Here is a 14077-nt window from a genome sequence, read left to right as displayed (position 1 = left end):
TCAGGGCTTCAGCTCTGCGGAGAGGGGGGGCTCTCAGGGCTTCAGCACCTGGGGGGGGCATTGACGCTGTGAAACCGACTCACAGCCCCCTAGTGGGCTGCAGACTCCCCGGTTCAGAACCATAACAGCATCAGGCTGGAGACAATGTTTGAAAATATTTACCAGAGCTCTGCTCCAGAGAGCTCTAGCTGAATTTAAGCCCTGCCCTTGGCTTAGTAAAATGTTCTGTGTAGACATGCCTTTTAATTGTTCCAGGGATTCTCTTTGGGCCTGTTTACGCTACAAAAGGTACCATGCTATGATACCTTATTATGACACAGTTGTGCTTTAGAGCCTGTGTGGAAGGAAAAAAACTTGTCATAACACTGTGCTCTGACACAGGACATTTGCAAGTTGGTCAGGTCCTTATTGTTGCACACTGGCCAGCACAGGTTGGAGCATCAGATTCATAGATTTTACGGCCAGAAGGGACTATGAGACTGATCTCCTGCAATACACAGGCCATAGAATTTGATCCAGTTAAAGGCTAGAACATGGTTGTTAAATGTGGTTCAAACTCAAACAGATCAAATAACTAATTTAAAGAGAGGGCTCATGTGAGTAAGCAATACTCAGCTTGAGTGAGGACTGCCGAATCTGGCTCTTTATGCTTGGGATGCGGAAACGTGACAACACTTTGCTAGCCAACAAAATAAGTTATTGTGTAAGAGCAGCTTTAGTGGTGAGCCAGGATGTCCAAGGGTCAAATGATAAATGTAGGAGAATCGTTCCAGGGGAAAGAAACCTCACTGCACAAATAAGCATGTCCAGAGCTTTAAGTTTGCTTCTGAAGCTAGGGCACTTCTGTGAAAATATGTGAGCTGGCCAAGTATTGAGAGGCCTAATATGCAAATAAGTGCCAGAGGAAGATTTCAGAATTCTCATTTCCAGTACTACCACAGAATGGACCTTTTCAGGCTGAGTTAGGGTTTATGCAGGTCAATCATACAAATAAGTCAATAGTCATTATATGGAGAAATGACGGGACCTGTTATCTTTGATAGGCATTTAATGATACATATAAATCCATTGCTTTAAAAATGTACAAGTTTCACAGTTTTATCCCACTCATTTTATCATCCATTCTGCTACTCGGCCCCCTGCCCATGTCCTTGTTTTGATCTAAGAGTAACCACGAGGGAAGAAAAGAGGGGGATTTTCAAACACAGGTACCTAAATTGCACTTGCAGCATATGTGTGTATACCTGCAAACATGCCATTGCATGCATAAAACAGGTAGGTGCGTGTTGCCTGTTTGCAGAGTTTAGGTTCACAAGCTGTGGTGTGCAAGACACCACCTTTATTGGACAGCCTCCTTCCTTAAGAAGTTGCCCCAAAGTACCTCCAAGGAGACTGAGTGCAGTTTTTCTCCATTTCTATTAGAAGACACCTCCCCAAAGCAAACTACCTTGAGAAAATTTTCCTTTGAAAACAGATTTTGCTAGATACTTTTCCATACGTAAATTCATATTTTGCAAATATACAAATGCATTTTGGCAAGTTCCATTTAGCTGCCTATGTTTGAAAGTTTAGCTCTCAATGAAAGTTAGGATAATGTGCAATATATGGTTATATTTCTATTAAGCAGAATTGAGTACAAGAAGCTACAGTATATTAATTCTTTTCATTATTTTAAGCTGTCTTCATTATTAGTGCACATTGCTTTGACTTATAAATGCTTCAGGCTCAGTGATAGGTACAGTACTGTGCATGCAGTGTGCTTAATTGAATAAGGCAAAATGGTAATAAAGTTACTTCATTAAAAGGGAATAATCATATCTCTTATTGCATTAATAGGACATTCTTTCCCCTGGTTTCTACACAGGGAAGCTATCCAGTCCAATCAGTGTATGTGTGCACTTGTGGGTTGTTGGGTTTTTTTTCAAATTAATTTACATGCTTTAGATACTTAAATCAATCACTCTTTATAAATAGCATCTTGGTATTTGCAGATTTAGACTGAGTCTACAATTGTTCCATGCGCCTGCAGGATGTAGGATCAAGGCCGATTCTGGAACATTTTTAACCCAGAGGGAAATGTAAAGCAGACTTGCCAATTCCATGTAGACCTATAGCCCTTATTTTAGCTTCAATGGAACTGTTCAAGCTGAGTAAGGACTGTGGGCCCTGATTCAAAGCCCAATGAGGCTAATGAAAAGACCCTCATGGATTTCAGTGGGCTTCATGTCAGGCCCTACATTGGGTAGAATAAGGTTTTATGTACATAGAAAAGAAAAAACAAACTCAAAGGCTCTTTTAAGCATGACCTGCCCAACTATTGACATTTTGACATATCCCATGGCAATAAGCAAAATGAACCATAAAATATCTTATTTACTCTGTACATCACAGGGTCTTATGCTGACAGGAGTGACAATCTCCCCCCGGCACTTCAGGAGACCAGCCTCACATTCAGTCATTGTCCTACTGGTGACTTTCCCGTTCACTTCAATGCAAATGCTTATTCCTCCCTCGTCGCATTGCCCAGCTTCTCGGCACACACATCTGTTGGTTTGAGCTTAAAAAAACACACATACCCCAATATTAGTATCTCATCCACTGAAAGAAAAACAGACTCATACCTGCCTCGCTGTCAGAAATTGTCCCATTAACTGAGCAATTTGTAGGAGCTCCTGCTCCTGGTCAGATGTTAATCAATATTCAGGGTCGGTGGAGAAACTACAAACACATTCAAACAGCAATTCTATTGCAACAGAAATCATAAGTGTGTATTGGGGCTGCTGCTAGTCTGAGCAGTACTTGCTGAGGATGACTGAGAGTACAGCACTCTCCTACTCATTTGAAATTACTGCTTGAAAAAAATCTTAGCATGATTTATTATTTATCTGATGGACAAGAGGCTTAAAAAACATATAAGATGACAGGTCCCTGCGCCAGAGAGTAACAAGCTAAGGCACTGATCCTGCAAACTCTATATATGTGTATAATTTTACTAATAAGTAATCTCACTGATGTCAATGGATCGGCTCACATAAGTAAATGTATGCATATTTATATGCAAATGTATGCATAAGCGTTCACAGAATCAGGGCCTAAATAGCAACATACAAACAATAAGGGATATGAGATTTCTTTTCCATTTGTGTGTTGTTTTTTTAGGTTTAACCTTAGTCCACAGTTGTCCTTATTTAAGGCTTAGTTATTTTGACTATTTGTTTAATCTTTGCCTGATTTCTTCCCTTTCTATTTTAATGCTTTTTACCTATTTTCTGTTCTTCAAAACAGTGTTTGCTAAGGATCACTGCTTGAACCCACTAGACAAGAGATAAAAATATGTTTTTGATAGTTTTATTATAAGAAATATAATAACAACTAGTATGTATGTCGGGATCTCAAAGCACTTAACAAACACTAATTCTGGTCACCCTAGGTCAAAAGAGATGTAACAGAAACAGGGGACATTCAGAGACCAGTGATAAGAATAATAGGGGCCTGGAAGAACTTCTAACTGATGACAGATTGAAAAGATTGGGACTGTTTACTTTAGAAAAGAGAGTATAATGTATGAGAGCATAGACCAGGCACTTCTCTTCACCTTTTCTCAGAATGAAGGAACAAGGGGATGTTCAATGAAACTGAAAGGCAACAATTTTTGAACCAAGGAAAGGAAGTATTTTTTCCACATAATATGTAATTAGCCACTGAATTTATTGCCACAAGATAACATTGAGGGCAAGCGCTCAGCGGGATGCAGAAAAGGATTGGACATTGCCATGGATAGTGACAACATCCAGAGTTAAGATGAGCAAGGATTTAATAACAAACACCAGGGTGAAATCGTGGCCCCATTGAAGTCAATGGGAGTTTTGCCCTTTACTTCAGTGCAGTCAAGATTTCACCCCAAAGGTTCTAGAAGGGATATCAAATTTCATGCTCCAACCTCTAATTAATGGGAGTTAGCAAGAAACTTTCCCTATTATTCCACAATTACTCCCTACAGGCTTTTTTCCAGCATAGAAGCATATGGTCGCTGTCAGAGCACGGCACAGGACTAGATGGGCCTCAGCTCTGATTCAGGAGGGCAATTCCTATGTTCCTAACACCTTTGGAAGGTAGGTAGGAATTATTATATCTATTTTACAAATGGGTAAATGGAGGCACATCAAGCCAGGAGCAAAGTCATGGCTAGTGTGCCTTTTATTCACAGGCAGCTTCTCCTAATTTACCCACATTAACTGTGGGGACTCTCTTACCATCACATGTTTCCCACAAATGACATAAGCCACAAGGTTTTGCAGCTGCAGCAGGCATTTTGCAGTTTTCTTCACTGGTCAAAGAGTATTTTCTGCCCATACACTCAAGAACGTACATCTTACACACAGTTAAGGCCATGTTTCTCTTGCTTCTCTCATCTGTGGCACAGACATCCAGAGACGGTCTGAAAAGAAAAGCAGAAATCACATCATTTACTTCTGCTTTATTTTGGTACCTCTTAAAAAGGGGGGAGAAAGTGTCATATTCTGATCTCACATACATTGGTGCATCCCCAATGACTTCAGTGAAGGTTTCAGAGTAACAGCCGTGTTAGTCTGTATTCGCAAAAAGAAAAGGAGTACTTGTGGCACCTTAGAGACTAACCAATTTATTTGAGCATAAGCTTTCGTGAGCTACAGCTCACTTCATCGGATGCATACCGTGGAAACTGCAGCAGACTTTATATATACACAGAGAATATGAAACAATACCTCCTCCCACCCCACTGTCCTGCTGGTAATAGCTTATCTAAAGTGATCATCAGGTGGGCCATTTCCAGCACAAATCCAGGTTTTCTCACCCTCCACCCCCCCACACAAATTCACTCTCCTGCTGGTGATAGCTTACTCATGGCTTACACCCAGGTAAGTGAGATCAGAATTAGGCTCTCTCTCTCTCTTCATCACAGGTATGCTGTGCCTAACTTAAGACCTTTATCTGCCCTTTGAAGTCTCTGTGAATTTTTCCACTGATTTCAATTGGAGCATGCTTTAGTCTTTAGGCCCAGATCCACCAATGTATTTAGGCATCTAAACCCCAGATTTAAATGCCTAAATATCAGTTGTAGGCATCACTGCTATCCACACCCTCTTGACAGCTAAACTCAGTTGCTTCTACCATTTGCTATTTTAAAAACACATAGTAGACTTAGTGTATTGCCTTATTTGTCTGAAAATAACAAATTTCAACACCTGATTTTTACAATATTTACAAAAATGTGTATACAAGGCTGTTTAATTTAGCTGAAAAGAAAAGACTAAGGGGAAGATCCTAACTCACTGATCTGCCTGCTTTGTAATGCTTCAGCAATCCAAAGCAAGTGAAAAGCTGATTGAACCAGCTGGTAAGGGATTTCCCCAGGGCAAGGATATACCAGGGGAAGGGATGTGGCTGAAACATGCTGCACACCGGCAATCCCCTTGTTGCAAAATAGCCCTTTGGGAACGGCTGCAGCCAGGCATAATTTAGGGCCTCCTTGGAGACAGAATATTAGGATGCATATGGAATGGGATGAATGATAATATGGAGAATAATATATTGCCATTATATAAATCAATGGTACACCTTCAACTAGAACACAATGCACAGTGCTGGTCACCCCTTTTCAAAAAGGAGTTTGCAGAGTTTGGAGGGGGTTCAGAAAAGGGTGACAAGTATGAGTAGGGATAAGGAAAAAACTCTCATAGGAAGAGTGATTGAAAAGACTGGGATTGTTCACTGTAGAAAGGAGATGAATAAGAGGTGACATGATAAATGTCTATAAAATAAAGAATGGTCTAGGGAAGGTAGATTGGGAACTTCTGTGCTTCCTGTTCTCTAACAGAAGAACAAGGGGACATTAAATGAAACTGAAAGGTGAGAAAATCAAAACTTATAAAAGGAAATAGAATCATAGAAATATACCACTGGAAAGGACCTCGATAGGTCATCTAATCCAGTCCCCTGCACTGAGGCAGGAATAAGTATCATCTCAACTATCCCTGACAGTTGTTTGTTTAACTTGTTCTTAAAAACCTCCAATGATGGCGATTCCACAACCTACCTAGGTAATTTGATCCAGGGCTTAACTACCCTGACAGTTAGGAAGTTTTTCCTAATGTCTAACCTGAATATCCCACCCATGTAGCATCCAGACCCACCCAAATCTGAGCAGGGGTGTCGTGCTGCCACAGCAGCCCGGAGCATGACTCGGGCACTTGAAATCCAGGATGGAGCGCAGGCGGGGCCAGACCCCCGAATTCACAAGCTGGGAGTGGGTGAGACGTCCCAGACAGGGAGTGGGCCTCCTGGAGGCAGATCTGTGTGGGGCTAGCACTGGGGCCGGAGCGGAGTGAAGCCAGGCCAGACGCCAAGATGCATGACTGGGCTGGGCGCTGGAGACCGGAGCAGCAGCATGCAGTGCAGGAAGCACGGGCACACAGATGCACCGGCAGGACAGAGGGACATGGCCGGCTGGGCGGCCAGACAGACACCAAGCTGGGGTCAGCGGGGTGGGTGGAGCTTGAGCCCTGGTGAGACCCGCCCCTCCACCCCATGGGCGTGCCCCGCACCCTGTGTGCCCCGGGCAGCCTTGTCTTCTGATGCCTGCTGAGCGGTAAGGGCTGGCTGGAGGGGGTAGGGGAAGGTGGGCCCCCAGATTCCTCCTGCCCCCACCCCGCAACTCCGATCCCTCCTGCACCCCAGTCTCATCATCCCTGTGCCCCCAGCTCCAGGCTCTGCTATGCCCCCAAGTTCTGCCACCTCACCCCTGTCCTGTACCCCCCGGGTCCTGCCCTGTCCCTTTCCCCCAACTACGGCCCTTGGCCTCTGCCCTCCCCTGTCCAGCCCCTCCCTTGCCCCACTTTTCCCTCCCCGCTCTGGATAAACTTTCTCTCTTCCCAAGATGGTCAGGCTCAGGGAATCTGTTTCCCTGCCTGGGTACCCTGCGGGGCTGGGCTGGGGGTAGCCTTCGGACTCTGCTCAACTGAAGTGGGGGGGTCAGTTCCTATTATCCTCCCTCTGCCCTAAGGAATGTGAAGAATTTCAGCCTGAAGGGGGGAACCTCTTTTACCCCAGCAGCTACCCACACTGGAGCATGGGGGTGGGGTTGTGGGCCCATGCACATGCCCAGCTCGGCAGGTGAAGCCCTGTGTTTGGGGGCACCAGGGCTAGGAAGAGGATATGGCATCGGGGGAGAAGCTGAGCTAGCACAGTCTGTCATTGCCCGCCCACTGGAAGGTCAGGGCTCACCCAAATTTCCACTCCTAGCTACACCACTGTGGTCTACTCTAGAGTAATTAATTAGATTCACAGTGACTAGAGTGGTGGCTGAGCGGCCGTTGCCCAGTATTCTGCTGTATTTCTCTTTTCTAGTCTTCTGGGATCTCTCCCACCCTCCACAATTTCTCCATTAATGGCTCAGAGATCTTTTCTTATATTTTTAATTAGACTGTGGAATTCAGTGTCACGTGATGTCAAAGAGGGATTAGACATTTGTATGGATAACAAGATTATAGTTTTGGAAGGATATTAAACCTTCTGCTTCAGGGTTGAAACCAATGTCTAGCTATTGGGGATTAGGATAAAACTCTCATGTGGAGCAGATTATCTCACATCTGCCTCCTGTGGGGTTTTTCACTTTCCTACCTCTGATGCTGACCACTGTCAGAGACAGGGCAATGGACTAGATAGACCATGGGGTCTGACCCACTGGAGCAATTCCTATGTAATCTGTCATTGCTCCCACATTTCCTCAGCTGGGCTGAGTGGAGGCTGAGTTGTCTCCGGAGCAAACTAAGGTACTACCAGGCTCAGAGTAAGAGAACAAACTCAAGTTATATCCTTTAATCCCTACATGGCAGTACACTAAATCTCAACTGACTAGATGCCTATTCCATCTAATCTTCTTTAATAATTGATTTATTCTCTCTGCTAAAATGTTGGGGTGGGCTGGGTTTTCTTTCTTTCTTTCTTTCTTTCTTTCTTTCTTTCTTTCTTTCTTTCTTTCTTTCTTTCTTTCTTTCTTTCTTTTTAGAAATAGTGAACTGTTTACTTACTTTTCTGCCACTTTGAACAAAATGTGTTAAAGGCTAAAAAGAACTATAAACCATGAGCCAAATCCAGACCTTTGCATAAGTGGCTGCAACACTACTGACTTCCAAGACTACATTGCTTACACGGGGCACAGTTTAACAGAGCGTTACACGTTGTTTATCTTAGGCACTGAGAAGGCCCCCATCACCATAGTATCTGAGCACCTCCTAATCTGTAATGTATTTATCCTCAATATTCCCCTGTGAGGTAGAGCAGCACTATTATCCCCCTTTTACAGATGGGGAATTGGGCACAGAGACTAAGGGTCAGACTAAAGGTATTTAAGCATCTCAAGATAGAGTTAGGTGCCTAATGGGATTCTCAAAAGCAAGGTGCCTATCTATATCTTTAGGTGCCTAAACGTCTTTAAAAATCAATCCCTAAGTGACTTACTGAGGGTCACACTGGAAGTTTGGATTTAAAGCCATGTCCTAGGCTGCTGCCCTAACCACATGGCCATCCTGCCTCATAGCACAGTGATGAATCAGACCTACTAAAACTGAATGAGGCCCATTAACTTTAATTAATTTTCAGACATTCAAAATGTGCTAGTTAGAGCTTGTGTTGGCTAGGTGGCATTTGCAAAAATGCCTGAGTGACTTCGGAGCACAACTTCCATTGACAAGTCCCAGTGATGTTAAGTCACTTAGAACACTGAAAATCCTCTCCTTGATCCCATTGAATAGAATCTTTTTCCCTGAGCCACTCCACCACAGTCATGAGGACTATTCATGTCATTAGTAATTGCTCACCAATAAGGAGCATACAGTCTAGCCCTGGGGCCAGATTCTCAAGAGTTCAGCTCCCATTTAGGCATCTAAACAAGGGCCCGATTCTCAAAAGTGCTCAGCCCCCAGTGGCTCCCACTGTGATGAACATGGCCAGATTTCAAGAGCTCACAACCAAAGTGCTCAGCTATTATGAAAATCTCACCCCGACTGTGGGTGCAGATCAATTTTGAAAATCCAACTTTTACTGCCTGGTGGGGTCCCGGACACTCTTCTGTTTTCTCAAATTAAAAAAATAAATAAATCCGTGGTTGAGCCATTTGATTTCAAGCACAATAAAGGCCAATCCAAACCACAGCACCATTTGTCCCATTGGTAAAGTGACCCAGAGACTCAAAGCACCAAATAAATGAACAATAAACTCAAGCCAGACTTCACATTATGAGGTGCAAAAAGGTGAGTTTAAGCACTCTGCTGGTGTCACAGACTGCCTCTTCAAATTGCTGTGTAAATGGGAGCTCAGATTATTGCACCTCTCCTAGTTCTCCGGTCTCTCAGAAGAACCACCTGCTTTATTGCACATGTTTATTACTTGGAGAATTTATGTCCCAGGAGGACTTGGCTCTTACTCTTCCTTGATCTTATAAATATCCAGAATAGCATTTTATCTTTCCTTCCCTCCCCCATTTCACAGATCAAGTGGAGCTGAAATTATCCCTTTACCTTCAGCCGTTTACCTAAGTTCCATCACTGCTAATGCCCACTGACAGGTAAGTGAAGAACAGGGATTGATTGAACGGTAATGTAAACAAAGCACAATGACTTTCCCTGGTATAAGTAAAGCTGTCTAATTTGTCATGGACTGAAATCCTGAGAAATTTAATTTGTCTTGAATGAAGTGAGAAAGTTATTGTCAATGTCAGGCTGGACTTACCCACACTCATAGGGCATTTTACATACACATTTTGACTGTTGCACTTTCTCCCATGGCTGACATTTAGGTTCTGTCAGTTCTGGTTTCACGCTGGGTACTAAAGTGAAAGAACACAGACAAAACCATTACAGATCAGAAAAATGAAGGCTATTAAATGGCAACCGTGGAATTATCCCCCTGGTTGCATTAAAAAGGTACTGGATTATTATACAATGCCATAAAATTACAGCCTGCTTGTAATTAAAATTATGTACTGTGTAGATGGAATTAACAGAATTTAAAAATGTAATACACTCTGTAGCTAGTGCAATTGCTGAATGATGCTTTAGCTCTGGGCCCAGAGTCAGCCAGGGTAGGGGGGGAGGACAGATGTGAGTACTGTATGTGATTGTGGGATACTGAGACCACAGCCTATCATGCTGATCAATATTGTCTCGTTGTTTCCTTTTCCTCCCCCATCAGTCTGTCTGTATTGATCTTTTGTCTCTTGCCTTCTACTTAATGCATGCTCTTCTGGGCAGGGACTGTCTTTTTGTCCTTTGTTTGTGCAGTGCCTAGCACAATGATTATCCTGGTGATAATACAAATAAATAATAATAATTAATATGCAAGTGCTGTCTACAATCTAAAATTCCACTTCCCACTTTACAGTAACTATTTCTACTGTACTGATCAGCACTGAATAATAGTTAGCAATGTTGACATCTACTTTACTGGGTTTCATCTACACTAGGTTTCAGAGTAAAAGCTCATCTGATGTGAATGGTGGAAGTTCAATATAGTCTTCGGACACCTGAGGTGAACATCACAGCAGCAGCAACTCCATCAGCATGGGCAAGGGTGCAGCACATTTTATGGCATGAGTAACTGTGGCACACTTAGGGAACAATACATATATAATACCTAGCTCTTCGATATCACTTCCCATCAGTAGATCTCAAAGTGCCTCACAAAGGAGCTAACCCATTTTACAGATGAGGAAACTGAGGCACAGAAAGGGAAGGGACTTGACCAAAGTCACCCAGGAGGCCAGGGGCAGAGCCATGAATTGAGCTCAGATCTCCTGCAGCTAGTTCCATCCATTAGGAAGCACTGCCTCTGTAATCACTGCTAGGATTTCATTCAGACCCAATTACTGCAGTGGCTTACCTCTTCTCTTGCACTGGATATCCTTCATATCAGGAGACCACTTGAGGCTGGGCTCACACAGAATGAGAGATGACCCTTCCAAGTGCATGCCATCTGGACAGGACAGAGTCACCTTCTCTCCAATCTCATATGAAGGTTTCCATGGCTCTCCTCTCATATCCTCCACCAGGACAGGTAAGACACAAGCTATTTCTAAGGAATGAAGATAGCAAAAGGGAGAATGGTCACTTTGGATGAGCTATTACCAGCAGGATACTGAGTTTGTGTGTGTGGTTTTTGGGAGGGGGGTGAGGGGGTGAGAGAACCTGGATTTGTGCAGGAGGTGGCCCAACTTTATTATCATGCACATTGTGTAAAGAGTTGTCACTTTGGATCGGCTATCACCAGCAGGAGGGTGAATTTGTGTGGGAGGGTGGAGGGTGAGAAAACCTGGATTTGTGCTGGAAATGGCCCACCTGATGATCACTTTAGATAAGCTATTACCAGCTGGACAATGGGGTGGGAGGAGGTATTTTTTCATATTCTCTGTGTATATATAAAGTCTGCTGCAGTTTCCACGGCATACATGTGATGAAGTGAGCTGTAGCTCACGAAAGCTCATGCTCAAATAAATTGGTTAGTCTCTAAGGTGCCACAAATACTCCTTTTCTTTTAGCAAAAGGAATGGTGACTGTAATTTGTTCAGAAAGTTGTCACACATTTCTTGTCCTGTCTTAAATTCTTTGAGTCTACTGTCCATGTTTAGAGCAAAACTCAGCTCTTATTCCTCTAGGAAGACACCAATTGTGTTAGTACAGAATATTAACCTATTTGTTAAACATTTGCTATGTGCTTGGGGCTGTTCCAGAGACCAAGACAATCCCAGCCCCCAGGGCTTACAATCTAGTCTGCACTGGGATCTCCCAGGAGAAACTGCCCTGGTATAAACCTCTACTAAGGGCTTGCACTGATGCAATTACACCAGTGTCCTACGCCCCAGTATAGACAAGGCCCAATTAAGACACCCTGAGAGACCCAGAAGAAGATGTTAAAGCTTTTTTTTGTAGAGAGAGCAACTGACTGCCTGGGCTAATGTTTGTGGACAATACAAAAGAAGTGAGTCTTTAGAGTGATTGAAATGAGGAAAGGGTAGAAGCCTGACCCTGCAACTGGGAGGATAACTCCATGCATGTCATAGAAGAAGGCAAAAAGACAGGAATGGGAGGCCATGAAGTGGACATTAAGGCTGGCATGGGTGGTAGAAGGAAGATGGGATCTGGATCTAGACCAAGCTGCTTTCCATCTAGAAAGATACCAATCTATCTGATACACCATTTTAATAGGTGACTCACAAATGAAAAATAAAAAAGATCTAATCACTCTGGGCAGCGGGGCAGGAAGTGAGAAGAGAATGTTGAAGACATAAACTAACAAACATTTCTTTATAGGTCCCACAGAGTTCACTGGCTGAGTTTTGGATTCACTATGTTGTCAGGTTTCAGAGTAGCAGCCGTGTTAGTCTGTATTCGCAAAAAGAAAAGGAGGACTTGTGGCACCTTAGAGACTAAATTGGTTAGTCTCTAAGGTGCCACAAGTCCTCCTTTTCTTTTATGTTGTCAGAACAGCTACTGGAGAACTTTGCTGTAGCCAGGAGCTTCCCATAGGACCCCAAGTAAGTTGTGGCATTATTATTATACACAGAGATATTTTTTTATCAGCAAATAATGGTAATGCTTGGTCATAGGCTCAGGGCTAAGTTGATCACCAAATGTGAGGCTCTCAGAAATGAATTCGCCATCCACTCCAAGTTCTATTAGCTAGGACCCTGGAGAGTTTTCATTTCCTAAAGAGAATTAAGCAGGGATTATTCAATATATTACGAGGGTATATTTCAGTCAACTTTCTGCTGCAGCAGGACAAGAGTATGGAGCGCCTCAATCCTATATACATTGAATAGCATTGCAATTATTTTACCTAAGATTAAAATCATCAGGGCTAGCAATCCTCTGACTTCAGGGGGGTCAGGAAGAAATTTACCCCTGCAGTATACCTTTGGCCTGGTTTTCTGGTTCAATTTTTGCCTTCCTTACAACTAGACCAAATGGACCAGTTGTCCATTCTATTATAGCAATTTCTATATTCAAAGAAAGAAAAAGCAATTTAAGTCTGATTCTAGTTTGAGAATTGGAAGACTACAGCTGTCTACATCCCCCCTCTGCCCTTTCCTCTATTTTTGAAAAATAGATGTGGGGAAAAGTTTCACTGGGATTCAAAAGTCAACTTTCAATTGTACTTTGCAGTGAAAATCAATTTAAACATACTCTTGCATTGGGGATATGCAATGAGCCACTTTAAACCTTCCCCACATTTAGCCACAGGATCACCAACAAGAGAATAACCGTCTCTGCAGGCGTAAACAACACTTTTCCCGACAGGATATGAGGAATCGGCATTCTGAAAGGAAATAAATAGGGGAAGCTTTGAATTTGAAACAATGAATGTGTAATTACCACTAAAAATATCAAACTCTTTTTTGGTTTCTAAGAAATCTGACTGAATTAACCGAGCAAATACAATTCCATGGTTTGCAGGATTTTACCTTTATCTTCTGAGATAAACTAATACATGCAGGGTGATAACCAGTGACTGGAAAAATAAATGGCAAAATACATGTTAGGGTACAATCCCTCAAGCCTTATTCATTTAGGTAGACCCAGTGGAGTAAGGGTTTTCAGGGTCAGGCCATTAGATTTTAGATTTTTTTAACTGATTCCTAGTTAATTTGAGGGAAGGATGTTTCTTGCACATTTCTCCAAAACATACAGTATTGCTATAGTGTTAGTTATTTCTCAAAGCAACCAAAAGGGTGCTAGGCACCTCACAGTGTGGTTAAGACATAATCTCTGGTCCAAGGAATTTACAAGATCTCTTGTTACTCCTTATTAAATCATGTCTGATATTAGGCCCAATCCTACCGCTGCAGGCAGTTGGATCCCTGAGCATGTGCGGAGTCCTAGTGGGGACAAAAAGAGTGTGTTCCAGTAGTTAGGGCACTTGACTTGGAGTCAGGAGACCTGGATTCTATTCCTAGTTCTACCACCAATTTGCTGTGTAACATTGGGCAGCTCACTTCACCTCTCTGTGCCTCTTTCCCATCCTGCCCTTTGTCTATCTTGTCTAT

General features: G+C 42.9%; 1 protein-coding gene and 1 long non-coding RNA gene across 2 annotated transcripts in view; one reads left to right on the top strand and one right to left on the bottom strand.

The window, feature by feature from the left end:
* Positions 1-1030: 1030 nt before the first annotated feature.
* The window catches only part of C7 (complement C7), a 36818-nt gene continuing 23771 nt past the window's right edge, over positions 1031-14077 (bottom strand). Inside the window, exons 14-18 of the mRNA XM_084627679.1 lie at positions 13218-13350; positions 10918-11109; positions 9769-9865; positions 4254-4438; positions 1031-2557 (exon numbers count right to left, since the gene is read on the bottom strand). Coding sequence (XP_084483805.1) covers positions 2370-2557; positions 4254-4438; positions 9769-9865; positions 10918-11109; positions 13218-13350 — 795 coding nt within the window. The 3' untranslated portion in view covers positions 1031-2369. The remainder of the gene's footprint in view (positions 2558-4253; positions 4439-9768; positions 9866-10917; positions 11110-13217; positions 13351-14077) is intronic.
* LOC311520315 lies at positions 11481-12568 on the top strand. Its single transcript, XR_014711552.1, has 3 exons — positions 11481-12012; positions 12345-12391; positions 12517-12568. It is a non-coding gene; the product is annotated as an uncharacterized lncRNA (long non-coding RNA).

Source organism: Lepidochelys olivacea (assembly GCF_965140295.1).
Source record: "Lepidochelys olivacea isolate rLepOli2 genome assembly, chromosome: 5".
Taxonomy (NCBI): domain Eukaryota; kingdom Metazoa; phylum Chordata; order Testudines; family Cheloniidae; genus Lepidochelys; species Lepidochelys olivacea.
This window is presented reverse-complemented; position numbering and strand designations above follow the sequence as displayed.